The 24204-nt window shown below is 35.5% G+C and overlaps 4 protein-coding genes across 4 annotated transcripts; 2 read left to right on the top strand and 2 right to left on the bottom strand.

Annotated features, from left to right (window-relative positions):
- Positions 1-730: 730 nt before the first annotated feature.
- Positions 731-2430, bottom strand: LOC132188348 (transcription factor bHLH61). Its single transcript, XM_059602772.2, has 4 exons — positions 2208-2430; positions 1621-1746; positions 1294-1464; positions 731-1189 (listed from the first exon to the last, which is right to left on the bottom strand). The coding sequence occupies exons 1-4, from the start codon at positions 2283-2285 to the stop codon at positions 1094-1096; spliced, it is 471 nt and encodes a 156-aa protein (XP_059458755.2). The 5' UTR covers positions 2286-2430; the 3' UTR covers positions 731-1093.
- Positions 2431-10163: 7733 nt separating this feature from the next.
- LOC132187115 (pentatricopeptide repeat-containing protein At2g33680) lies at positions 10164-13352 on the bottom strand. Its single transcript, XM_059601296.2, has 2 exons — positions 13200-13352; positions 10164-13115 (listed from the first exon to the last, which is right to left on the bottom strand). Exon 2 carries the CDS (start codon positions 13049-13051, stop codon positions 10754-10756), a length of 2298 nt encoding a protein of 765 aa, XP_059457279.2. The 5' UTR covers positions 13052-13115; positions 13200-13352; the 3' UTR covers positions 10164-10753.
- A 182-nt stretch (positions 13353-13534) lies between these two features.
- LOC132186855 (Nop53 protein) lies at positions 13535-17817 on the top strand. Its single transcript, XM_059600955.2, has 12 exons — positions 13535-13788; positions 14262-14434; positions 14537-14585; positions 14674-14699; positions 15013-15093; positions 15181-15291; positions 15559-15650; positions 15946-16065; positions 16147-16269; positions 16671-16737; positions 16863-16942; positions 17440-17817. The coding sequence occupies exons 1-12, from the start codon at positions 13620-13622 to the stop codon at positions 17444-17446; spliced, it is 1098 nt and encodes a 365-aa protein (XP_059456938.1). The 5' UTR covers positions 13535-13619; the 3' UTR covers positions 17447-17817.
- A 1785-nt stretch (positions 17818-19602) lies between these two features.
- LOC132186392 (ARM repeat superfamily protein) lies at positions 19603-22851 on the top strand. The gene is made up of 6 exons (XM_059600348.2): positions 19603-19788; positions 19988-20054; positions 20415-20522; positions 20630-20728; positions 21333-21458; positions 22390-22851. The coding sequence occupies exons 1-6, from the start codon at positions 19759-19761 to the stop codon at positions 22533-22535; spliced, it is 576 nt and encodes a 191-aa protein (XP_059456331.1). The 5' UTR covers positions 19603-19758; the 3' UTR covers positions 22536-22851.
- Positions 22852-24204: the final 1353 nt, after the last annotated feature.

Below are 24204 nucleotides of genomic sequence, written 5' to 3'. Positions count from 1 at the left end.
ATAGGTCACTTTATTCTTTTCTTTGTTGTTTTTTTTTTTAATATTTTTTAATTAATAGGTTACTTTATTCGCGATGGAATTGACTTAGGAAGTGTATCGGTACTGTAGTAGATTTGATTGATGTGAGAGAAAAAAGTAAGAATATTTTGTATAAAAAAATAAAAAAATTTTGTTTTTTAGTGATTTTTTTATTTGAATAGTAATAAAAAAATAATTGATTTAACGTAAAAAGTAAAAATGTTTGGGTTAATTTTGAGAAAAAAAATTTTGGGTTTTGGGTCATGGGTCTCTTTCCAGTCCGGCCTCTTGCCAAACATAACCAATAGGTCTCGTTTGGACACCAAACAACCGGAATTAATTCTGACCGAGCTATTCGGATCATCAATTTTGGCCAAGATTTTATATTCTAATTAAAGGCCCAATTTAAATGACAACCTTAGGCTTAAATAAAACCCAAAATGTAGTACTGCCACATTATTAATTTGTTAGTCCATTAATTAATTAGAACCATTTGGTTTTGTTCCTTTTTGTGGTAATTGCTTGTAGTAGATATGGTCACTTCCAAACCCGACCCATCTAAGCTCGCAAAGTGGAAGATCCTGGAACTCCTCGAAAGGAACAAATTAACATGGAAAAGACCACCAAGATGATCATTATATCAGACGTTGCACTTTCCAACCACAAAGAGTGGACCAATCTAATATAGAACAAATATGGAAACACATATATATACTTCAGGCAACTATCAAAGAGTAGTTGAAGGCAGATTAATTAATGAAATATATATAGAATTTAAGCAATAATTAAGCCCTGCCTACAAACCAATACTATATATAAGCGTACATGCACGACAACGAGTCATCTCAGTGCGTGGAATCTTCTTGTTGTTGCGCAATATAAAAGCCAAGATTCGCCTGCTAGAAAATTTTGGTAAACCTAGACTCATTTGTTTTCTTGGTACTTGTTTGTGATCTTCAACCAACAAGGAAGAAAATGGAAGATTGTAAAAGCGAAATAGAGAGAGAGATAAATAGATATATATATATATATTTATATATATTATATATATAACACCAGCCGGATGCTTAGTTAATTACTCTTGTTCAGTACGTCCACTCCAGTTCTTAATGGCCTGCACCACAGCTTGTTTCACCACCTGAGCATCAATGCTTTCCGCTTGTTCTTCATTCTGATCCAAAAAATTAAAGAAAATGAACTTCTTAATTACAAAAATAACATTCTTATTAATGCATGGTAAGTATTATATATGTGTAAAAAGCTAGAAGATCTTACATCTCCTCCCACTGCTTGTAACCGGAAATTATCTGCACAAGAAACCCTAGCTTCCAGAACATTAAGACCCAGTTCTTCAAAGGCTTCCAATATGGACACAAGCAGGCCTGGGCAACTCTTCTCTGATAACACATTTATTAAGAACCCCTTCTCTAGGGTTTCTACTGTAACCTGTAGAAATTACAGCTCAAGATAAACTACTAGGTTAATATATATTTGACAAATTGAAATTTCATTAATAATAATAATAATAATAATTTGAATTAGAATTGCAGGGGGTGGGGGCCAGGAGAAGAAAGAATAATAGATATGTTAAAAGATACGTACCCCAGGCAATGGGTTTTGGTCATTTGAGGATTGTGCAGTCGCTATATCTTGATTCAGTCTTTCCACTTTCCGTTTTAGCTCTTCGATATACTTTGATGCATCTACTATGATTGAGGTTTGGTTTAGCTGCCAAACATGAACAGCAGAAACTGTCAGTCAGAAATATCCAATCCTGCAACTTTTATATATTAATTAATAATTCTTTCCTCAGATGATCATTGAGCACCATGGAATTAACTGGATTATTGCAAAATAAAGTTCCCAGAATCTAGATAAAGAAAAAGCCTCTGGGATTATTGCAAAGTCCCCAGTAACTTAATTTTATCGACTATTTTTCTAAATTGTGACAACAGTGAGAATGAGAAGATAAATATCATTGAATACATGCAAGGGAATCACGGAAAACTATAGGAGATTAGAAGATATATAGCTAGGAATTGATTATAAATGACGTGAAAGAAAACCAATTAAGAATTCCAGTAACAACATAGAAGATTAATTATATATATATATAGAGAGAGAGAGAGAGCCTTGAGAAAAGGTAAGAAGAAATTAAGCCAATGGATGGAAAGGCCTGAGGGAATTACAGCATGAGAGTTGGTAATGGAACGAAGAAGTTGCAGCTTCTCATGCAGAGCTGCCCTCTTGTGCTCCCTAGAAACCATGAGTTACTTTTTCTCTCTTTATCTTTACTTTTCAGCTGCTCTCTCTTTCTCTTCCAATCAACTCTGCAAAGCTCTGAGGCTGTTTAAAAGAGGGGGATGAGCTCTCAAATCGATATGATCTCCTCCTTGCTTCCCACATGACTGCCTCAGTTTCTTCACTACAAAATACAATACAAACTCTACCTCAACTTACCAAACTGCCCTTTGGTAATTCACAAAGTATTTTCATTAATTCCAAATAAAATAAATGTTTTTAAACAAGGAAAAGAAAATAACATATTCCTTCCTTGAATTAGACACACACACACACACACACACACATATATATATATATATATATATATATATATAGTACCCTGGCCTCTTTTGTTCTGAGAATTTCCGAGCCGGCCGGCCACTTTGTGTATGATTTGAACGTACAAATAATTCATAAGATTCCACTCATATCCTAAAAGATAAAAGAAAAAGAAAAGCAATTTCGTACATAAGTAACAAAAAGATTTGTAAGTTTCTTAAAATTTTTGTATTCTATTTTCAAAATAAAAATATTAACAAATAATTCATACATAAAATATTCAAAATCATTTTTAAATTTATGTCGCATCAAAACATCTTTTCAAATTATAAAAACAAAAAACACCTGGGTTTGCTGTTTTGAAAAATGTTATCTATTGTGAAGAAATATCAAATCAAGCTTTGGCATGCATGGATTTAATAAATCATTACTATCATATCATAGTCATACTATGACTACATCTACATGTAGCCAACCTAAGTAGCCAACTTTTTGGGATATAGAAATAATCTGCAAGTTAATGGGCATACGAGAAGTAATGATATTCTTTATACTCATTTATCATATTTATTGGATTAATTAAAAAATAATAATAATAAGTCATGGCATGTAATTAAGTAGGTAAAGCCTAGGACTAGGAGTATGTTTTAAATTCCGTAGTAAATATTTCAGCGGAAATTAAAATAGTTTTCAGAAAAGGAGGGGCAGAGGGACAAAAAGGGAAAGGAAAAAAGAGGTTGGCATAACGTAACGCGGGGGAGGGAAAGGAGGGAATCAAAAGCTCGTGATGGTGAGGGAGGGAGTGAAATTGGCCATCGAAAGAAGTGAAGAGGAAGCAACAAAAGGATGCGTAGTTGTGATTTTTGAATGCCTCCAAACACTCCTCACGGGGGGCTTTTTAGTTTTTAGCCTCTCCCCCCCCCCCCCCCCCCCCCCCCCCCCTCCTCTCTAACCAGCCGTCACCTTTTGTCCTCTCTCTCTCTCTCTCTCTCTCTCTCTCTCTCCCCACATGCCACTCTATCATTCTCATCACCCTACTCCAACTTCTCATCTAAATAAGATATTGAGATTGAATGCTTTCTTCTTGGAAATTGAAATAACTTGATATCTCTTCTGATCTCTAGCTACCATGTAAGAATAAATTAAGTCAGCATGCATACATTTCATTGTGATCCAATATATTTATTTATTTATTTTAATTTCTCTATCATATTTGAAAATTGAGATATTAAAATTCAGTAAAAAAAATTAACCACCCTTTTTATGACATAATTAAGTATGTAAAGATTTGTTGGAAGACCATCACCACTCTCGCTATTATATGTTTTCTTGCTTAAAATTTTAATGAAAATTTCAAGATTTTACAAGTGAAATAAGACCCACATTAATTTGATCAAGATTAAGAAAGAGAGAGATCTAGCTAGAGACACCCCCTACTGAGTTCAAGATCACATGCACAACAAGCATTAAATTAATAAAATCATAATTAATGACATATCGAAGACGACACTAAAGTCGTTTCCGACACAACATCTTTCTCGACCGATCAACTGTCATGACTTATTAGTGACGATTAATCATCGATAAAAGCCATTGATAAGGACTTCTAAACTTTTAGTGACAATTTTAGTCATGGCTAAAAGCCAAATTTCTTAGAGTAATTAAATGGCCCCAAGCAACACGCGTTTGCCTTTGATAATGCTTTTATTGTTAATTTTTTACTTGGCTGTATATACTAAAACATATACATTTAAAGAAACAGAATGGTTGTGCTCCTTGTACTCTGCAATGAGAAGAAAAACTAATGATTTCGTTCACTCTATAGGGGCACTAATGTAAATTACAATGTTTTTTAATTTCAGTTTTTTTTTTTCGAATATGACACAAACCCAATATGAAACTAACAGGTTCGAGTTTACCTATATATATAGTCTTATATATACTCATGTTTTGATACAATCCAAATCTAACACTTAACATTTAGGGCCGACAATTTTGAAGCGACTTACGAATCTAATACAAAATTAGCGAGTTAGAATTGAAAGGTCTGACATTTTTAAATTAAACATGTTGAGTTTTATAACTACCATGTCTCAACACGATTAGAACCCGACATACAAATACAATTACCACCCCTAATATCTATATGATTGAGAATCTCTTGGCTCCGGACTGTCAGAATGCATAGACGTACAATTCTACATACCCTCTCTCATTCTCTGGCCGAATTTCCAATGAGTGTAGCTATAATCCATGAATGGTAGTCACATCAACCACTTTTTTAGCATGCCAACTCAATTGCCAGAAGCTAGGTAGCTAGGTGTAGCCACCAGAAACAGTTGCCGGGGTGCAGGCCGGTTCGTGCACAAGCTAGCTAGAAGATCATCAACTGTCGTCACAAATTAAGTGGCATCTCCGATGAGTGTATCACGAGATGTTATGAAACATATCAAACGGGCTGATACGCATGTTTAGAGGTATATAGCTAGCTGCTCCTTATTGCTTGCAGCATTGTCTCCATTCCAGACGGACAAATTCACGTACCCACTCCTATTCACATGTGTGCCCATTAATCATTACAACAAAACAATATTCTGCATACATATACCCTGCTCCAACGTTTGTCTCTTGCCTTCCATATTAAATATACCTATTTAATTTACTCTTCCTAGAGTTTTAGATTCTAGAGTATCACCTACTTGTCCCTCTAATCTTCCATTATTATTACCTTAATTCCCTTAATCACATGCATTTAGCACTGGCCACACACACACCCCCACGTAAATTCATACGCAGTAATAAAAATTACAATAACAGTGATAACAATAGATCAAGTAGTTTAATGCATAATTTTTTTATGTTTAACATGACCCGCGACCTTGACGTACACGAGCCAAACATGAATTTAAGAGCCGGAATTGAAAGATCTCGTTATAATAATACAACTCAAACCCGACGCGAGTTGCTACTTCTAACCCTAAGAACTCAAAATAGTTAAATTAGTGGAATTTTCTTACTATAAAAGTAATAGGAATTAAAAAAATCACCACGTTAATTAAATGAATGTACGTATTATTATTGAAGCAATTTTCTCTTCAATCCTGACAGCCTAAGTGTTCTTTTCTCATCTCTTTAATGCTATAAATTGAGTTTGTTTTATCTTGAGAAAAGATCCACAACATGTAAAACGCGAAATGGCATGATTCAAAATTTGACAATACTGAACTTCAACATTTTGTCGAATGAGCGTGACTGGATGCTTATCGACGATGATATATTGTGGGAAAAATACAAGTTTAACAGATAAGCAATTTGTCTTGACACGTCTGCAGGAAACTATATTAATATTTCTTTATTAGATTGAAGAAATGTGACTGGGTTCTATTGTGCCTTCGTTTCAACTATATCTTTCACGAACCAATCACCGAGAATTTTTTTTTTAAAAAAAAAAACAGGAATTAATTAATGAGGTGTTACAAAATGAGGAATTTTCTTCAACCATAAATAGGAGAAAGCTGCCCAATTTTTCTTGGGATTGGGATTCCCTAGGGCCCTAGGCTTGGGAATCTCTCATAATTATTACCTACTTTTTACAATCGGGCAAGTAATTTTAAGAGGCCCCAATGAGGGTCCACCTGTTCGAACATTTGTTCAAGTAGTTGAGTCTCATCTAGAGTCGACACACTTAAGAATATAACTTTAGGAGGCTGGATTGCATTAAAATTTTTGTTTGAGAGGCTAAAATGAAAAATGAGAAATAAAAATAATTAAATGGCCATCTAGGGCTTCTCACAATTATTGCATAGGCCATCCCTCTACTCCTAGCTAGGGGGATTAATTGTATGGGATCCTCATCCTGTTCCTTGAGAAGGGAATACAAAATGGGAAAAATTGAAATTAATTATAGGAGCTAGGAAATTGAACATATAATAAGAACAAATGGATGTGTAGGTATATATCTATTACTTGTTGTGTTCCAAGTCTCCTTATCAATGAAGCTTAACGCTTTTTACCTTGTTTATATGTTAGAATAACAAGCATTGTTAGTTGCAAAAAAGTTGGAGATTAAGAAGATTCTTTTTAGGGATTTAATTCATTGTTCTTATCCACATTGATCATAATCAAGATTCCTTCACATGGAGAATATATGCATTTCTTATATCATTTCGGTTGCCTAATCATGCACTTAATTATAAAGTATCATTGAGTTCATAAGTTACTGCAAATGATTCATGCATGTACAAACCCAATATATATATTTTTTTACCTTAATTACATAATAATATGGATCAAGATTCTTTATGATTATTCATTTCATCGTTTAGATTATATTTTAATTTAAAACAACATTAAATTCTAAATATAAATTGGGTCTTCTCTGTTTGAAGTCTTGGTCTCAAAATTCATGAAGCTAATTATTAATTAATTAAGTCATGTTAATGGTGATGATCATGAAAATATATTAGTATAAGTTATCCTTTTGCAGGGAGAGAGAAGTATCGTAGGATTCTTGTGACAAGCAAGCTAGCAAAACTCACGTGAGTCGCACTTCGGGAAAGTACGCGCGTTCACATGCGCATGTGAGCATGAACAAATACATGACATAATAAAAGTATAAAGTTATTGATACGTGCCAGTGCCTCTGTTCTTTTCTGCGAGAGAGAGAGAATTCTTGCTGCAATATTTCTTTTTTTCTTTTGGCCATATTCACGTTGGCAATTAAAGAACCTGCAAGGATAATAACACAATCATATTATTATTTAATATTCAGCATCAAGAATTTATATATAATTGAAAACGTATGTGGAGAAGTCGTTTTCATGAATCAAACAGTACTCTCTCTCTCTCTCTCGCATGCACACGAACGTCGTTAGAAGAATAAAAAGGTCACTTTCCATTGGTCGTCACTGTTAGAATTCAAGCTCTTTCATCAAATGCTACAAACTGCTTCGCTGTGATAACCTTGTTGTGTGCAGAGAGGACTATCCATGCAAACAAATAAGCTCGCACTTGGGACAGCTATTTTACTTTGTCTTTTCCTTTGGCTCTAATTATTTTTTCCAACACAAATTCACCCTCCATTATTTGTTTTCATCTCTTCATCTATGTTTTTATATCTATATTATATTTAATTTCTAACTGTGTACAGTTTTTTCAAATCTCTAGCTACTAATACAAGATGTTAATAACTCACGTCAACCGCGCGATATAGAATGAGTATAATAAATATGTGTGAAGATGAGTATTATTCATCAAAATTACAAACTAGGAGGCGAAGAACTTTAAATTTTTCTAAAGAAATCTATAAGTTTTGTTTTAGTGAAAACAAGCCCCACGCTATGGTTAATAAGTTGGTCTTAAATATAAAGTTCTTAATATATATTCAGCCGGCTAAGTTGAGAAAATATTATGGCTCAATGATTAATGTACGTAAAAATATTAATAAAAAGAAAAAAGAGGAAAAAAAATATATATGTTCAAGGGATGTCTCATGATGAATAGAACACGTGACTCGTCGGAGAGCTTATTGGTGAGTTGTCCAAAAGCATAGGAGCAGCAACAGTGAAAATATCGATACTCTCGCACTCTTCTCGAAGCACCTGCTTCATCATCAATGTACTTGTTTCTTCTGGGCTGCTCAACTTAATAATGTTGGTACCTCTTTTTTTTTTTGTTTTTTTTTTTTTTCTTTTTTTGTCTAGCTGGGGGATTAGAAACTCAAACAAAGCTTGATTGTCACTCCAACCCTAATATGACCAAGTGGCCCAAAGGTTACCAAAGGAGCTTGGGCCACTCAAACCCTACGAGGCCTATGGCCAAAGTCGAGAGTACTTGTCCCGAAACGTAGTAAAATATAGTGTACCAAATCACTTTCATGCCATGTTCTATAATTGTTTAGGACCACACCTGATTACCCTCTCAACATTTCACTCGTCACGTCAGATAATTGATGGGATCATTCTACTTAACCTTATACTATTATTAGAGGAAATCGCCCACGTTGTCAAATTTTAAACAGGCAAAAGCCCATGAACCCCTACCCAAAAAGAGGTGGGAACTCTATAAACGGAGGGGAGATGTCTTCATCAGGTATCCTAAACTTTTTCCTTACTTTTAGTTTGCCAAATTTTCTTTTCTTTTCTCTTTCTTTTATCAACTTAAGCATCGAAAGTGATTCCGCTAGTACTTCTAACGAGCTTCTCTGACCCTTTATTTTTCTCGTAGGCTTCTTCCTCTAAGTTCATGGTGTGAAGTTATTGTATTACCATGAGCGTCTAGTTTATATATATATATATATATATATATATATATATAATTGTACTTATATCTAGCGTGTTGAATTGATGACCTTTCTTTTGGAAAAGAAAAAAACAATATCACTAGATTACAACACCATTAAACCGCGCACACAAATTCATGGTTACCAAGCCACTATATTATGTGCATGACGCTCAAAGAATTACCTTTCTGAGGGAATGAACTCAAGAGGTCACATGCATCTCTAGAGGTGACCCAGACCCCTCAATTGTATATCATAATTGTCAAGAAATAGCAGCATCATGCATGGGCAGAGGCGCCAGAGGCAGAGGCAGAGGCAGAGGCAAAAAGATTGTACCACGTAGGGTCGATTGCAGCTATTGACCATGAAATAATTTTCCATCACAAATGACAGAAAGATAACAGGTAATAATATATGGAGCACATCACATCGCACCGAGTGCTCTTTGTCCCTTATTTCTTCACATGTAAGGGAACGAGCTAGAGAGCAAAATCCACAAGTGAAAACGACCAAAAACCATACAGTGGCAAGAGAGAGAGAGAGAGAGAGAGAGACCCATATTTACAAGACATATCAGAAGGGTGTTTTCAGTTGTGGCGTTTCTTTGTTATTTTCTGGATAGTATATGGAAGGCAGAGATTGTTGCATTTCGGCTTCATGTCTTTATGCCCCACAAGATATATATATATATATATATATATATATATATATATATATATATATATATATGTGTGTGTGTGTGTGAGAAGCCTTTGAGTTTCTTGAAATGGTGAGGGAGAGTTTTAGACTTTTCTAGCATTTGGACAACGACCTTTTCTCCAATTTGTATAGGATAAGTCTTCGTTTGAGTTGTTCATGAGGTCGCAACAGGACATTCAAAAAGACATACAATCACTTGGATAGAGAAAGCTAAGCTGACTCCTAGCAGATTTTTGTATGCTTGCTTTCCGTGGTTTAGGTGTTTTCAATTTGTCATGGGGATATTAGATGCGCAATTATTAATTTTCATGACATACGGACTCTTAAGTCTTGACTTTTCAGAGCAAATTATCTGAACTGTACTAACGAGTGTTTCTCTCACAAAAAAGTAAGATTGGACAATTTTTTATATAAATCGCCAATTTAAGATGAACTCAATACAAAATTAAAAGGTTAGAGTTGAGGAATCTAACCCATTTAATTAAATAGGTCTAGATAGAATTGACCACCCACGTGATAGGTGGTGGAAGAAATAAATTAACTACACAGCACATATTGACTGCAGGTTCCATATACAGCAAGAGAGTTGATCAATACAACATCAAAAGGTGAAAGAACAATGCTCATTTCTAACAATCAATAACAAAAACCACAAGCTTTTCATTCGCATTTCGTCATATCAAAGAAGGAAACAAAATACCAGCATCTTTAAATTGAAGAGCCTCAACTCAGTAGAGGTTTCTGATGTGTTGATCTGCAGCAAAGATGGAGATAGTTCACCTTTGACCTTGTTTTCGTACACCTTGAGCCATTTTTGCACACTATTTCAACTGCTTTGCCAAAATACCCAAGATATTCGTCCCAATTTATCAGTTTCCTTGCTCAACAAAGTCAGTCACATATGTCATAAGCACTAGCACTCTAGGAACCTATTCAGTAGCCATACTGCATCGACAAACAATGTTCAGCACTACCATGGGTCCGCAAATATTCCTCAAGTGCTCTCTGCTTTTTTGGTACTTAGATGCTGTCAATTATGAGAGACAAGGCATCCCCAAACAGGGAAGTTCTACTCACAGAGATTATAATATGCGGCTATGAAACATTGTGATTATATTATAATATTTACAAGAGATATTGTAAATGGATGAAAGTTATCTCCTTTTGTGAGCTTCCATCAGTCATACCAGGTTTTTATCTTCGATCCGCCTCGCGCAACACATAACTCAAGTCTGGTACATAACCCATGGACTTGATCTTCACCCTCAAGTCTTCTAACTTCGCATATATGTGCTCTTTTTGTGGATGCTGTTGATCTCCTGCATAAAATTTATGAATTCTACCATTTACAGAAATCCAACTATATCCTGCTTCCTTCTTTACACCCTGCTCTTTCATCCTATCTCTCAAAATAAGTCCATCTTCGTAACTCCCTGCCTCAATATATGTGTTGGATAGAAGAACATAGGTAGCTGAAAATTCTGGCATAATTGAGAGGATTTTCTGAGCAGCAATCTCTCCTAACTCAACATTGCCATGGACCCTACATGCTCCCAGCAAAGTTTGCCAGACCATTACGTTGGGCTCAATTGGCATCCTTTGTATAAACTTCATTGCATCATCCAAGCGGCCCACACGACCTAAGAGATCAACAACACATGCGTAATGTTCCATCTTTGGCACCAGACCATAAGTGTCCTCCATTTGTTGAAAATAGTTTAGGCCCTCCTCCACCATACCTCCATGGCTGCACGCAAACAGAACACACAATAAGGTAACAGCATTGGGCTTCACACCAGACTGATCCATCCTCCTAAAGAGCTGAATGGCATCCTCCATTAGACCATGTTGAGCACAACCTGATATAACAGCTGTCCATGTAATGGTATCAGGGTTAGATATCCTCTCAAAAACCTTACACGCCTCAGTTATGCTACCACATTTGGCGTACATGTCAATCAGAGCACTTTCTATGCACTTGTCGGTGTCCAAGCCAGCCTTGCAAAGAAGAGAATGGACTTGATGACCATATTCAAGTAAACAAAGGCTGGTGCAAGCAACGAGCACGCTAGAAAGTGTAAACTGATTGGGTATAAAGCCTTCTTCTCTCATCCGAGAGAAGATAGCTAGTGCTTCCTCCCATTCAGAACACTGAGAGTAAGCAGTCAACAGTGTTGTCCAAGACACTATATCTCTCTCTTCCATTCTGTCAAATACCTTCCTTACATCTTCAAGTGACTCACATTTAGCATATGCATCAGCAATTGCATTGGAAACACTTACATTCATATTTAATCCACATTTCAAAACCATCCCATGAACTCCCTTTCCAAATTGAAGAAACATTAATGCGGCAATTGCATTGAATACACTACAATATGTGTAAACATCGGATTTTATATCATTTCGAGACATTTCTTGAAAGAGTTCCAAAGCTTCTTGGCTAAACCCACACTGAGAATAGCCTGAAATCATTGCATTCCAAGGAGTGTTGACCCCGCAATTGATGAAATTCAAGTAAAGAATGGATCTTGCTTCACTTAAAGACCCACATTTGGAGAACATATCCATTAGAGCAGTTCCGACAAGAACATTAGACTCCAAACCCAATTCAGAAACATACTTGTGAACCTCTTTGCCCTTTCCAATATCACCTAAGTTTCCAACTGCTTTTGAAACACTAATAAGTGTGTACATATTTGGTGTAATGTCTCCTTTCTTCATTCTAAGGAAATGATCAAATGCTTCTAAGTGAAGACCATTCAAGGTAAACCCCGAGATCATTGCATTCCACGAGACTTGGTTATGTTCAGTCATGGTCTCAAACACCTTATACGAATCTTCAATCATTCCCAACTTGGCATACATGTTAAGAAGAGATGTACTAACAAAAGTATGAGATGCAAAACCTCTTATAACAATCAGGGCATGCACCATTTTACCCAACTCAACACAATCTAAACCGATACACGTCTGCATGATTGACGAATATGCAAACCCATCAGGCAAGATTCCAAGATTCATCATTTCGCAAAAGAACTGGAATCCTTGAAGAAAAAAACCATTCTCCGTCGACCCAACAATCATGACCGTCCAAGAAAATACGTTTCTTTCAGACATTTTATCAAATACTCGAAGAGCCGCATCAAAACCCGAGCATTTGGAATACGTATGAGCTACATGATTTAACAGCACCAACAAATCCCTACCCGAAAAATCGGATTTTAACACTAACCCATGAACCGCTTTCGCTTGTTCTACTGACCTTTTATCGACACAGTCCCGTAGGAGATCAACCAATGGTTGAAAGTGTGACTGTTTGTGAGTTTCATCTCGTGCAGCTGATTGGGCACCTTTGCCTCCGTGGGTTCCGTTTGACGGTAGAGTTAGAATTCTGTGTCTTACTTTTTTGTGGTTGGAAACAGGGGCGGGCAACACGGCTAGATGAGCAGGTTGAGGAACACCCAGTTTGATGGAGAAACAGAAACTCATAGTCAGCGTCAAGAATGTGGCTCAATCTTGTGTTTGCGAAAGCACTTTGAAAGTGCATATGGGACTGCAATGGTCCAGGAATCAGGAATTTATGATTGACGGCGTAACTAAAACAATAAAATTTAATGACAATTGAAAAATTCGTCACCCCAACACTGAAAACAGCTCAAAATAGCCCTGATTCTTCAGTGAATTGCTGTGGAAGGCCTCCGGTCTATATCTCTATCTACTTGGGAACTTGTCAGAAGCAAGTAGCTGCTGCAAAAATGTGGAAGAGGCGGTGCTCTGTTTTTGGAAGGAGAGGCAGATTACATTTCACAGAATTTTATTTTGATAAGTATATTTTACAAATTTAATAATGTATGTATTATTATATCATTTAAAATTATGTATTTCAGTTAAATACAATAAAATAAAATAAAATCTGAGATGTGCTGTGCTACAAGTCGTTTATTTTTTTCCTATTGGGAACGCAGTTAGGGTTTTAACGTGAGAGTTTGGAGTCGCTCTCTCCTCATATTTCCTAGACCCAGAAGGCCCAGACGAACGGAGAAACGAAGAGAGAGAGATGGGGAAGAAAGCGAAGACCTCTCGGAAGGGGAAGAAGGCATGGAGAGCAAACATAAGCACAGAGGAGATCGAAGACTTCTTCGAGAAGTCCACCAAAGACGCTCTCTCCGGTGGCTCCCTCTCCTCCGCCCCCACCGACTCCCTCTTCGTCGTCGACAAGTCCAGAGGTATTTTACTCTCTTGCCCCTCGACTTTTCTCTTCTTTCCTCCTCTGCCCCACCTCATACTTCAGCTGCTTCGGATGTTAGGGTTTTTCCCTTTGGTGCTTAAGCCTTTAGGGTTTTATGTCAGTGGTTTGTGATGTTTATGAATTTATTTTAATTTTCCAATTGAAAATAATATTATGAGCATTAGGGGTGTGTAGCATATTGACAAGGTTCAGTTTAGAGAAAAGTAGTGGTGAAATTTTCATGTGTAGAATATTCCGATGCTCGGGATTTTTAGTCGACGAAGGAAGCATGTTAATGTGCACACCGATTGAAATTCCTTTGGTGCTTATTCTGGTAGAACAAGCATAATATTTCTTTAATAAAAAAAAAAAAAAAATCATACAATGGGCAAATTCCATTTGGTGTGCATGAATGAATGCAAGCTTCTTTTGAAGAAAGTGATTAAAAGTTATTTACTTTTGTTTGATCAGATCTATTGGTGAAGCGGAAGATCGAAAAACATAGGGAAAAAGTACTCCGCAGTGACAGCGTGCTACAAAAGAACCCTTTTGTACAACTAGTTCCATCCTCAATACAGAAGAAATCCAAGAGAAAGCATAACGAGGTTACAAAAGCAAATGATGCGACTCAAGGTGGTCCCAAGGTCTGCAACTCATATAATGAGTATAGAAACGGATGTGTCAAATTTTTTGAACTCTTTGTTATTTATTTATGTATTTATCTTTCTATTGTTGACATCTCTCAGGATGATTTTGCCACAGCTTCTGGCATGGTTGATATATGGGATGAGAAAGGTTTCTTCTATGCTGTATTAATGTTTTCACTGGCTTGTTATTATGATATTACATGCATTAACATAGGCTCTCTTTGACACTCTTGCAGGTGAAGACAAAAGCAAATCCAAAAAGGTAAAATATTATGGCTTAGAATTCAATTCAAATTGTTGGTGACACTCTTGTATCAGTTGTATGTCGAGTCCTCTCGTGTAATTTTATTTCAGTACTGAGGAAGGATATGAGGAAGTGGATACATTTGTTCTGATTGTGGTATGTGAGGGAATCGAGGGATACACCCTCGTTCTTATGGAGTCATATAATCTTAGAGGCAATTCTCTCAATGATATATGATTGTATGAGTTCATGTTGAAGATGTTACCTTTATTGGTCTTTAGTGGACCTTAGTTGATGATATGATTGTTGAGCTCTTATTCTCTTTCTGCAGAAATCGAAGTCTTCAATTATTCCAGCAGTAGAAGTTGAGCCTCCAGGTTGCTCATTCAATCCTTCACTTGAAAGTCATCAGGTAATTTTGTGATATGTGATACATATTTTGCCTATGTTTAGGATAAGTCGCATGGAATTTTATTGTGTTTTTATTTTGTCAATTCAGGATGTGTTGGCTCATGCTGTTGCAGAAGAAATGCAGAAAGTCTATCAAAATGAGTTGGGACCTCAGCCAGTTCCACTGACTGTTCCAGGGGAAGCTATCAATGATGAAGATGTGGGTCTCTTTTCTCCATTTGTTTATTATCTACTAGAAATCCTCTTTTGCATTGAAAGGAGGGGGGGGGGGGGGGGGGGGGCGGTGTTTAGGGCCTTTTGATCCCATGTACTTGGGTTCTGCCGTCTGTGGCTGTTGGTTCAGGCATAAGGTTTATTTCTTTATGAAAAAAATTAATCTGCCAGGAATCTTTTTCATGAATATATAGATATTCCCTTTGAATTATATGCATTAAGCAGGACCTTAACATAACCCACTGTTTTTTAGATGTATTTTATTGAGGCGGATGATGGAAGTGATGATGATGAGATGAATTTGGAAAATCTGGGTGAAAATGAGGATTCTACACAAGAGAAAAGGTTCGTTTGTTATGGACATCATCCTTTCCTTCAGTGTTTTTTGTTTAATATATAATTTAGGTTCATAATTGTAATTCTGAGAAGATGCATAATCCATCAAGTTGAATGAAAGATTGTCCTTCAGTAGCTTGATTTAGTCCTTTTATTATATATATATGGTTTGTGTTGGTACGTTTGATGTATTTCCTGTCATGTGTCTATTGCTTTTGGAATGATTTCTGATTTGTGTATAATGCTATGTTCCTCATTATTGTGTAAATATCATCTAAACTAAGTCCGAATGAATATGTTGCAGGTCTAGTAAAACGAAGAGGGTGACCCAAGTTGTGCTGAATAGGAGAGCTAGACGCAAAGAACAGCTGAAAATGGAAGCAGAAGCTAAAAAGTTCAAGGAACTTTCTAAAGAAATTGACAGGTAAGATGACCTTTTGCTTCTACAAGTAATCATCTCTGTGCAGAGTACATTCTAATGATTGCTTGGTCCTCCTGGTTGCAGCTTACCAAATATCATTCAAGAAATAGCCAAAGAAGATGAGGAGAAGCAAAAAAGACATCTCCGCCGAGTTGTAGCCAAACAAGAAAGACTAAAATCATGTCCACCACGCTTGGGAAGGCACAAGTATGAGCACTTTTGTGTTTATCTTACTCCAATATGTTTAGTTCATTTATTGTTTATGGTAATTAATTATGCTCATAGTTGCAAATATAGATTTTCAAGTAGTGAAGGGACCCTTATTTACTCCTTTTTTTCCTTTCTTTGATAACTGTTGGTCCTCTACTTTGTGGCTTTGGAAGCGGAAAACTAAACTTAAGTAACCAAAGAAAAAATATGGGATGCATCATTATATCTTTTATTGTGAAAAAGTTTGTGCGCACTAGTGGAATCACAACAGAAAGTATCTGTGCTTTTATGTTGTTGAAAAACGAAAGTATTTAAATTGTATTTTTAAACTCATACTTAAACATTATGACCAAATTTTTGTTATAGCGGAAGTAATAAACCTGTTATCTTCATTTCAGATTTCAGCCTGCCCCAGTTCAAGTCCTATTATCTGAAGAAATAACCGGATCACTCCGCAAGTTGAAGGTACAATGAAATTTTCCCCCATTCCAAAACTTTCCATGCAATCATATTTTCTTTCTTTCTTTTTAAATTTTTTTAATGGTTTTGAGATTCAATAAAGAGCATACCTGATTCTTATTTTTGTTAAGGGTTGTTGCACTCTTGCAAAGGACCGGTATAAGAGCCTAGAGAAAAGAGGACTAATTGTCCCGACCGCCAAGAGCAGAAGGTCAGTTGATTATCCTTTTTATTGTGTATCTCATCAGTAAATTTGTGGTGATGCTGCAATTCCGTTTTATACGAGCAACTTTTTCTCCTTTTGGCACATAGGAATAGTTCACCCTAGATCAAGTATTCTTTTTGCATCATGATTGCAATTCTGTTCTCCAAAGTGTTCCTAATAGTTTAGCATTTTGTACTGTTTGATAATCCTATATCCTCTCAAACTCTGGTACATAAAAGCTTGTCAGGTTATTCCTGTTTTTAAATGAATGAAAGTTTCCATATGATTAAGTATTAACAACCTAAATCTATTTATCTGTATTCTGTTTTCTAAACAAGTTATATTGCTATGGTTGGAATGATTGGATGCACATTTGGCATGAAACGCTGACTATTTTCCTTTATGAATGACTGTTGGCTCATGGAGGTGTTCTTGGACTCACTTTGTATGCATACATTTTTGAGTGGTTGTGTCATGGCTCATGGATGTGTGTATTTGGACAGGAAGTAGAGTGGTTTCCGTTTGAACAGACAAGTTTGCCTGGTTTGTGAAGAAGATCACTACAGTTTTCACAAGACGGTGATCTTTAAAAGCAAAGTGATTGATGGTCTAGTATCGTGGATTCATCTACCCATGCAGAAGATTTTTGTTGTTACGTGTTTACTAATATATAGATTTTTCTTTTCCCCCTAATATTCTGGTTCAAAATTTTTGGTGTTTTAATCACTTTCAATTTTATCAAAAGGAAGTGGAAAATACTCTTATTATGCTTAGTATGTATTCGGCCAATGTTAGTTCACAGCCAATGAGCCAAATGATAGATAAAGATGTTTGTTTAAGTTGCTCATCTTCATGGAATGTAAACACTTTATGTTTTTTAATGGTGCCTAGAAGCAACTGTATTTTGTGGTCCTGCAACTTTTTAGCCATTTAAGCTTTTAGGGGCAATATTCCAATCGGATATAAGATTTGGATTTTTTATTGTCAAAATGATGATAGAGGAATCCCTGTGAAGGATATAAGATGATTAATCCCATAGAATGAGCAAGATTGACTGCTAATAAAGCTACCTGTGCTTCTCCAATATTGACTTTTGTAGTATTTAACCTTGTAGTTTTGGCTGCTGTAAAACTCTTCCATTGTCATCATTGATAACTGCTGAAGCTGCTGAGAAATTATTTCTCACTCCTACATCAAAATTATCCCTGAAGATACCTGGGGCCGCAGCTTTCCAAAGATCAATAGATAGAGAGCTAATGTCCCAGGCTTACTCATGAGCTTTAAAAGTAGTTTTCATTTGCTTTAACTGAGAGGAGCTAGGATTCCAAACCCAAGATTCCATAGATGATTGGAGACCTTTTCTGACAAGCAGATTATTTTTGAGAGTCAGGAAGCTTGAGGAGAGGTTTTATCATTCAATAGATTATAGTTCTTTAGGTATTTCTGTTTAACAGGAAGCCTGAGGAGAGGGTTTAGCATTCAATAGTTCAGAGCTCTTTAGGATATTTCACTTCGTTGTAAAAAAAATTTTAAGTAATAAATGGCATTGTCCTCAATGTTGCAAAATTGTTGTACCCCTTCGTTTGAGTAATGCTACAAGTCCTTCTAAAGTTATTCCAAATGTGATATAACTTTTAAAATTACCGTTGAATTTGATATGTGATTTATTGACTTTTGATCTATTGGTCATTTTAAAAGTCACATTAGATTTATGATGATTTTAGAAGGACTCTAAGAAGACTTATAGCATTACTTTCTTCATTTTGTTTCAATTTGCCAATTGTTCATGCCAATTATAGTTAGTAAAAACGACTTCTTGTATAAACAAATGGCCTATCGTTTGTTTAAATCACTTATCTTTTCAATAATTGCCATATGACCATATGTAAGCAACCAGTCAAACAAGGTAATATGATTTTCTCCGTTTTATTTAAAATATAAAGGATTAATTTTATAGTTTGGATTTTAATTTTTTTGCATTTAATAGTTTACTTAGTCACATTATTTAAAATTTAAAATTAAGTGAAAATATTTATATTAAAATCTAATATGAATCATGAAATGATGGTAATAATTATAATTCATTTGTCAAGCGAAACGTCTATTGATACACAATAAAGAAAAGATTAATACTAAAAACTACATTTTTATTTTACAACCATCTCACAATGCTGACGTGACAATTACAAATTTTCAACTTTAGGATTAATTTTTTTTTTTTTTTTAAAAAAGAAAATTAATGGTTGATTGGGATTGTCAAGTCAACATTATAGAATAGTTGTGAGATAAAAAAGTTTTAAAAAAATTTAAAAAATTCAATCCCTCATTTTTCACAAATATGGTTAGGGATAGTATGGCGAGTCATTTTAGCGAATATGAAAAAAGTCATTTAAATGGTTTCTAAATGAATTGTTGCTTTTGAATCGGGAATTGCCTATACTTGGTTATTCAAATTGCACACAATTTGAAGAACCTAGTAAAGAAGGGGTTGTTGCTCTTTGTAATTTTTTCAACAATCTCGATTTAATTTTAAGTTTTTTTTTTTTTTTTTAATGAGAAATAGCAAGTGAATGAAATTAAATCTATACCGTTAATCTCCTATAGTTGTAAATTGTAAGACTGTCAATTGAAAGATGTTTATCCTCACTTATAAAAGGAAACATAAACGACTTGTAGTTGTCAAAAGCAAACCCCAAAAAAGGCCACTGATCCGAACCCGTTCATTACCTGTCCAGAGGTGCTAGCCTGCACTCCTGCCATTGAAGAAGTTTCGAGAGCAGTTAACCGGAGAGCTGACCTTTGAGAAGATCTCGCTCCGCGTCATGCGCACGTTAGCAGCCCAGCTCACTTCTGTAAATTGCTCCCTTTTCTTCTTCATACATACATCGCAACCCACTTGTACACATATATATATTTATGCATTTGCATAGAATTTTTTTTCGGAATTGCCTCAGATTGAAAATTTTGTATTATTAGCATTTTATTTAGCTTGGATATATCATTTTTTTTGTGCTTATTTATTTATTTTGTGCTTTTGGTTTATATGTGCAGTATTTCTGTAGAAGAAAGCCTGGATGGAATGTGCAATCTCGCAATTTCTCATCATTAAATGCAAAAGGTCACTCTTTTCACTTTGCCCAAATGACCTTTTTTTTTTAAAATGACTATTAATTTTAGAAAAAAAATACACAAAAAATTACTTAATTAAAGAAAAATGCGTTGGTCATGCTGAGGATTTTGAGCAGATTGTGATTTATATATACAGAAAATTATGGGAAAGAAACCTATTACTTTTTATTTGAGCAGCTGAGCCTGAGAAGAACTTTAATTTTGTTTTTCTCTTGAGAAAGGATTTTGATTTAGGTACTGCTGAAAGAAATACTAAATTTTGAGATACTCCTATTAGATTTACTTGGCAATTCATCACTGTCGAAAAAAAAAACTCATTTTTCAATTGGGTTCTTACTTTTACTTGCAGATGAGCTCTCCATTGAGCAGGATGCTGAAAGAAAGATAGGATGGTTATTGAAAATAATCTTTGCTGGGACTGCGTCTGCAGTTGGTTATCAGTTATTTCCTTACTTGGGTATGTAGATTGGTTTCAGAAACGATCTTGAAATAGCTCGTCTTGTAAAAAGAATCAATCCCTTTGCAATTCTTGTCTGACAAGATTATTTTAATTTACTTTTTCAGGAGAAAATTTGATGCAACAGTCTGTGTCACTCTTGCACGTCAAGGATCCGTTGTTTAAGAGAATGGGTGCATCTAGATTAGCTCGGTTTGCAATAGATGGTAGCTTCAATGTCAATATGATGCAAGTAGTTCTTAGGAAAAGAGTATACCTTTGGTTTTATTTATGTATTAATATGTTTAAGTGTTACTGTTACATCTCATAATTTCTGCTAGAGTATCTTATTTCTCTTCTGAAACTCACACAACATACATTGGTTCTTTGACAGAAGGGCTTTGGTTAAGTTTCAAAACAATGTCATGCTAATAAAAATTCAATCTTGCCTCGCTTCAAAGACTAAAACTTTGACTAGTTGGTTCCAGAATGAGATTCTCCAGTTTGTCCTTTATCTTGTACCAAACTGAGTGTAGAACTGACAAATAAATTAAACCTATCATGTTTTCTGGGCAATGAAATTACAATTGTTAATAATGAGTTCCATCATTCTGTTCTGCAGACTGCCTTGCAGCCAGTTTTAAGCATTTATTTCTTGACTCTACAATTGTCCCAAACTCTGGTTGTCTATTACTTTCTTTGATGTTTTCCTTTAGTTCAGCCTTACCTATGAGAGCAGGCACATGAAATTGAGGGGCTAGAGGGTGAAGTCTGATAATTCGTTTACTGCCTGTTGTCTCTCATATAACTCTTTCCTTCCCTTCATTATAGATGAAAGGAGGATGAAAATAGTAGAGATTGGTGGGGATAAAGAGCTCTTAAATATGTTGGGGGCTGCTAAAGACGACCGCACACGAAAGGAAGCATTGAAGGCCCTTGCTGCACTCTCACACTCAGGTCATACTTTTATGCTTGTTTAGTATATATGCCTATATTTATGTTTGTACTGCCTATGAAAACTTTTTTTCTTCACGTTTGTCATCTTACGGGTGAAAGTTTTCTCATGTTGAATAACTATGATATAGATTGTGGAAAGAATATTTGGCTTGTGCATCCACAGTTAAAACTGGACTCTATCAAAACCATTTCAATATGTTATAACTAGTAAACAACACGTAAGAAGGCAAAGGTGCGAGGTAAGGGGCTACAAACATTTCCCTTGCTGGAATTTAGGCACTTGGTTTGGCCATGGTAATGATCATTCAAATGAGGACATGGATGTTTCTTAACCCAATGTGGAATGCCCATCCTCATGACTATTGGTTGAAAAATCATTGTTACCACCTCCGTGCCTCCACCAGTAGAGGAACAAAATAGATTGGAGTCTATACTGAAAGGGAGAGTGGAATGAAAATTCCTACCATACTCCTTCAATTTCCCTTCTCATTTTCTTCAGTTCCAAAAGACCATATATAGCTTTAAAATCACTAGATGCATCAGCCATATACCCCCACATTGACATTTTGATTCAAAATCATACCGAATGAGAAGCATATAAACTTGTGTAATAGATGGTAACTAATGCTTGTAACAGTACATAGGTAAGAAGTTGATTTTTTTTGAACATGCAATATGTAATACAAATATTAAGAAGGGTAAGAGGCTTTAACCGTGGAATGTGAAAATGGAGAGTGCTTTGTGTAAATAAGGGCAAATTTATCATCCAAGACTGTTTGGAGTTTTGGTTTTAAGAAGGAGATTAGCTTCAGGATTTCCGTTACTGCTATATTCCTTTGTGCCTTGTGTATAGGATATACTAAAAGTGGTACCATAGCTATTATTTTCTATTTCCTTTCTAGGTTGCTAAATTTAATTTCTAATTTTTCAGATGAAGCTGCTAGAGCTTTGCACCATGCTGGGGCAATCTCAGTTATTAGGTGTATCCCAGATTCCTCTGGGGATGCAGAAGTTGAGAAACACAAGTCAAGCCTATTGAAGAGATTCCAAGATCTGAGAGATGATGTTTCATCTTGAGATGTAATTAGGGTACCAACCTTTAACTTGAAGGCTTCAAACACAATTGGTAAGTCAAAAAAGCACATTTGTATGTGCATGGATCTCATTTTTGTGAGAATAGGTAGAATGTGTCCTGTATCTTTGTGCACAGCGATTCCTTGCATCTGTTCATCGTCCAAGTGGATCATACTTTGTTGGTTTAAATTTTGGAACAACATTCCTTATATTGTATCATGTATTCTCTGGAATGTTTCATCTTTCTCTAGGTTGACAATTTGAGGGAGATATAAATCTTTTCGTCCTGTTAATTTACTTAAAATATGCCAAACATCTCTTTTGGTTTCAACTCTTATGTGATAAGGCTGCTCTGAATTTCCACAAAAGAAAATAAAAAATCAGTTTGATTTATTAAACTGATTTATTATTCTAATGTGTTATCAAAGGGATTAGGTCAGGTTGACCGGCTGGTCAGATAAGTAATGGAAAGTCTCCCTATACCCTGCATCTCCTGACAAAATTGAAATTATTTCTTTGCGTCCACGCTTTAACCAATCATGTATATATTAGAAGGAATGAGATAAAGGATGGTAAATTTGTGAAAATACATAAATTTTTTGAGATATTAGAAGAAATGAGATAAATTGTTTTTTTGCGTCCCTTTTTTTTTTTTTTTTTTTTTTCCAGCTATCCAACAATTTTCATGGCCGCCTTGTTTTCAGACCAAACAGAGTCTTATTTACCACTTGTCTAGACTGCCTTTTTAAAGGCTACTGTTATTGTTAAACTTATCACATGGTCAATCTCAGATTCTCATACAACAAATGCCTGCAAGAAAGAGTAAGAACGATAGAGTGCTGGTAGGAAAAATCTTTGATGCTTTAAGTTAGCAAAAGTGATTGATGAATGGTTCAAAGAGCGAGTACTAGAAGGATTGTAAAATTGTAATGCAAATGATAATATGATTGCACCATTTATGTCTTTCCTAATGTGAAGTGTCTATTAATGGGGTACGGTCTTGGCTAGGTGTCACTTGTTGATAGGATACGACCTTGGCTAGGCATGGTACTGAATTTGTGTCCTATAGCAAGGTACATGATACATCCTTGTCTATTGGCAGGTTTCAGCTATTATCAAGTGTCGTGCTGAATTTGTGTCCTATAGCAAGGTACATGATACATCCTTGTCTATTGGCAGGTTTCAGCTATATCAAGTGTCGTATCGAATTACATCTTTGTTGGCAAACTACAAACGTTATCAAGTTCTCTACTAAGAGTAGTAGGACGATTAGAATGAATTTGTGGGGCAATTATCTACCGCACCACATACCCATCATTATCTAAGCAACTGTTGTGCTAGCACGTTAGCTTTTATAGCCCAATTGAGGCTCGTGATTTGAGCATGATCATCCTGACCCAAACCGTGGGCTCTCATGCCTGCATTCTCAACTTGAATATTTTGTATATCAACCTTGTTGCAGAATGTGGATATTTCATTTATGTGAAATACTTGGAAGAAGGATTATTTTGGATGAACTATCAAAGGAAAAGCAATATATGTACACGTGAGCATCTGGGATTTTAATGGGGTGTGGGACAAGATGTAGGAAGTTACATTGTTAACTTGTATATGAAGCATCTATACTTCCTTTTTAGACATTAGGATGGCAGATTTTTATCCAAATTTCCTC

The sequence above is a fragment of the Corylus avellana genome, chromosome 6 (assembly GCF_965113065.1).
Source record: "Corylus avellana chromosome 6, dhCorAvel1.hap1.2, whole genome shotgun sequence".
NCBI lineage: Eukaryota > Viridiplantae > Streptophyta > Magnoliopsida > Fagales > Betulaceae > Corylus > Corylus avellana.
This window is presented reverse-complemented; position numbering and strand designations above follow the sequence as displayed.

Bases quoted from the DNA above. Each gene is read 5' to 3' on its own strand.
- LOC132186855 (XM_059600955.2), top strand. From the start codon at position 13,620: ATGGGGAAGAAAGCGAAGACCTCTCGGAAGGGGAAGAAGGCATGGAGA. The intron at 13,789-14,261 runs GTATTTTACTCT...TTGTTTGATCAG, and splicing joins CGTCGTCGACAAGTCCAGAG to ATCTATTGGTGAAGCGGAAG. The intron at 14,586-14,673 runs GTTTCTTCTATG...ACACTCTTGCAG, and splicing joins TGATATATGGGATGAGAAAG to GTGAAGACAAAAGCAAATCC.
- LOC132186392 (XM_059600348.2), top strand. From the start codon at position 19,759: ATGCGCACGTTAGCAGCCCAGCTCACTTCT. The intron at 19,789-19,987 runs GTAAATTGCTCC...TTATATGTGCAG, and splicing joins TAGCAGCCCAGCTCACTTCT to TATTTCTGTAGAAGAAAGCC. The intron at 20,729-21,332 runs GTAGCTTCAATG...CCTTCATTATAG, and splicing joins AGCTCGGTTTGCAATAGATG to ATGAAAGGAGGATGAAAATA.
- LOC132188348 (XM_059602772.2), bottom strand. From the start codon at position 2,285: ATGGTTTCTAGGGAGCACAAGAGGGCAGCTCTGCATGAGAAGCTGCAA. The intron at 1,747-2,207 runs GTAATTCCCTCA...CATGTTTGGCAG, and splicing joins CCATTACCAACTCTCATGCT to CTAAACCAAACCTCAATCAT. The intron at 1,190-1,293 runs GTAAGATCTTCT...TTTTTGGATCAG, and splicing joins TACAAGCAGTGGGAGGAGAT to AATGAAGAACAAGCGGAAAG.
- LOC132187115 (XM_059601296.2), bottom strand. From the start codon at position 13,051: ATGAGTTTCTGTTTCTCCATCAAACTGGGTGTTCCTCAACCTGCTCAT.